The 2,837-nt window shown below is 34.4% G+C and overlaps 1 protein-coding gene across 1 annotated transcript in view; it reads left to right on the forward strand.

Annotated features, from left to right (window-relative positions):
* The first annotated feature begins 2,371 nt into the window (after positions 1 to 2,371).
* The window catches only part of LOC106459024 (glucose dehydrogenase [FAD, quinone]-like), a 29,603-nt gene continuing 29,137 nt past the window's right edge, over positions 2,372 to 2,837 (forward strand). The window contains exon 1 of the mRNA XM_013918593.1: positions 2,372 to 2,498. Coding sequence (XP_013774047.1) covers positions 2,372 to 2,498 — 127 coding nt within the window. The remainder of the gene's footprint in view (positions 2,499 to 2,837) is intronic.

Consider the following 2,837-nt stretch of genomic DNA (forward strand, 5'->3'; position numbering starts at 1 on the left):
TCGAAACTTTATCTCTCGTTACGGATATGAAAATATTGAAAATGTAAACGTACATACATATTTTCAACGACCCCTTACGTATCCATTCCAGTTTCCTTATGCACCTTCAAATAAAATACTGGGAAATCCCAAAATAACCCTTTATTCCCTATTATGGATCCCAATATAAAAAAGTTGGAAAATTATTTACTTATTTTCAACGATGTCTTACGTGCCTGTCCCAGTTTCCTTACGAATTTGTACCTCAAATCCTGGGAGATCCAAAATCCCTTTATTCCGAATTACGAATCCCCAGTATAAAAATTTTGAGAGCTTCAACATAGCTACTTATTTTCAACGATCTCTCGTAGGTTACTCCTAGTTCTGGTCAAAGAAAGTCTATGTATCTCAAACGAACATCCAAGCCTAAATAATAACCTAAGTTTAGATCCCCTTGTTTCGATATATTCAATTTATTAAATTTTGTTTTTAAGCCTTTTAAAATTTACTCACTTCTTTTCCTCTGTGTAGTTAGAATGTCTTCTCTATATTAAAACTTGTACTGTTTATTGTTATATATGTGTGTGCGTGTGTTTGTACATTTTATATGTGTGTTCTAAGAAAACATTTTAAATCTCTGATGATGGAATGTGCAAATTCCGAAACGTCCGATAATCAAACAAGTTTTTGTTTCGTTTTTTTTTCTCCCGTGGTGATCCTGTCTTTAATTGCATTGGTTTACCTCTTTTTGAGACCCGTAATGACCTTTTGGAAACACGTTTTTTACTTTTTTTATACTCTGGTGATCAAGGACTTAGATAAAACATTTTAAGAATTTTTTTGCTACAAATTATGGTAGAACTTTAAAAAAAAGATACACTTTAAATATAGTAGAAGTTTATATTTATAAAAAATTAAAGGTTTAATATTAAACACAGGACCCCAAGGTCATTTTAAGAAGACATATATAAAATATTTTCAACCATAAATGAACCGAAAATTCATGTAAAATGGAGGAGGTCAAAACTTTGGAGCTGGTGATATGGGTTCGAACCTGTGTGATCCCACAAAATATTCTGTATGATGCAGATGCGTTATAAGAGTAACATTTAATCCATTAACGTTGATGGTTGGCAGTAGGGTAAACGAAATTACTCCCTAATGTAGATAGCTGAATAAAATATTTTTTAATTCAAATATTTAATTGAATGTTACCTTTAATTATTGCTTCATCTATAAATATATTTTTTAATATTTTGTTTGTTTGTGTGCCACCTTAGGGAACGAACTCCGAAATTTAACGTTATAAACCCTCGAGCATACTGCTGAACTTCCGTAGGACTGAGGGGGGGAGTGAATATTTTTAGAATAAAAGCGAAGATTAGTGATATAGACCATTCTGATGTAAGATTGACCCAAAATGTAGCGATTTACTATTGAAATGTACTAAATATCATCTCATGATTTACAATATAAGTATAGTTTTAGTTCATTGTAGTTTATAGTTCATTGACAGTTATTTTAGAAAAACATTTGTCTACATCTGGAACCTAAGTTTATATATCTTGAAATCGACTTCCAACTAAAATTCTACACGTATTTTATATTAATCTCAGGAATTATCCCTAGTCACCTGCTGCCCAAAGAATATAAAACACATCCAAAAGAGTGACCTGATCCCTAGTCACCTGCTGCCCAAAGGGTACAAAACACATCCAAAGCGTAGCCTGATCCCTAGTCACCTGCTGCCCAAAGAGTACAAAACACATCCAAAGAGTAGCCTGATCCCTAGTCACCTGCTGCCCAAAGGGTATAAAACACATCCAAAGATTGGCCCGTTAGACTGTGCTTTTTCTGATAAGGTGATTATGTTCTCATACTTCATCTTAATTTATGTTAAGCTGAATGAGAAGATAAAAGGTAAATTTCTGGTCATTACTACATATTTATTCTATTTCTACCGATTAATGATAACTAAACTGATTGCATTGCAAATAAAGAACCTTAAAAACCAGTACTAATCATTGTTTCAACTTTAGCACCCAAAAGTACTCTTTGCATGTTTAATACCAATAAGAAGATCTAAGTGGATGCAAGTTACTTATTCTAATCTTTTGTTCTAATTTCTCCCCCTCCCTCCCCCACAAAAATAGGGAAATAGAGATTCCAACAAATCCCCCTGAACTTCGTGTTTCTGTCAGACACAGGGTGGGCGTTAACTTAATAGGACGCGCCCACTCCAATGAGTGCTAACAAACTAATGCGGAGAAAAACGGTGTTTTCACTTCTTTAGGATAGCGTAGCAAGTGAAAGCTGCGGAGCTGGAAACGTTGGAAACGTTTTCTTACATTCACTTCTCGTTTAGTGTGAATTTCAAGTTGACCCAATCAAAATGCCGAGTTTGTTATCCTTCGAGCAGGTGATGTTGCCATTACTTACTGCCTTCTTTTTTCGAGCATGGGATAGGCAGTTTGAAATGAAGCAAAGAAGAATAGAATCTGAATACGACTATGTTATAGGTAAGGAGAAGTTTAATCGATTCACTTATTTTTTTGCCATTGAAACTAATTTTAAAGAAAAAAATAAAGAATTAATTACAGGTATTGATAATATGTCTCAATAGCAGCTGGTTTGTTTCCATGTGATTGATAACAAAGATGTATTTGTTTGTTTGTTTGTTTGCGCACAAAGCTACACAATGGGCTATCTGTGCTCTGCCTACCACGAGTATCGAAACCCGGATTCTAGCGTTGTAGCTCCGCAGACATACCGCTGTGCCACTGGTGGAGGGGGGCAACAAAGATGTAATCCTTAGAATAGAAAATATGTGGTGAATAACAATTATACAATTGGTTTTT

Source organism: Limulus polyphemus, unplaced genomic scaffold (genome assembly GCF_000517525.1).
Source record: "Limulus polyphemus unplaced genomic scaffold, Limulus_polyphemus-2.1.2 Scaffold548, whole genome shotgun sequence".
In the NCBI taxonomy this organism is placed as follows: Eukaryota; Metazoa; Arthropoda; class Merostomata; order Xiphosura; family Limulidae; genus Limulus; species Limulus polyphemus.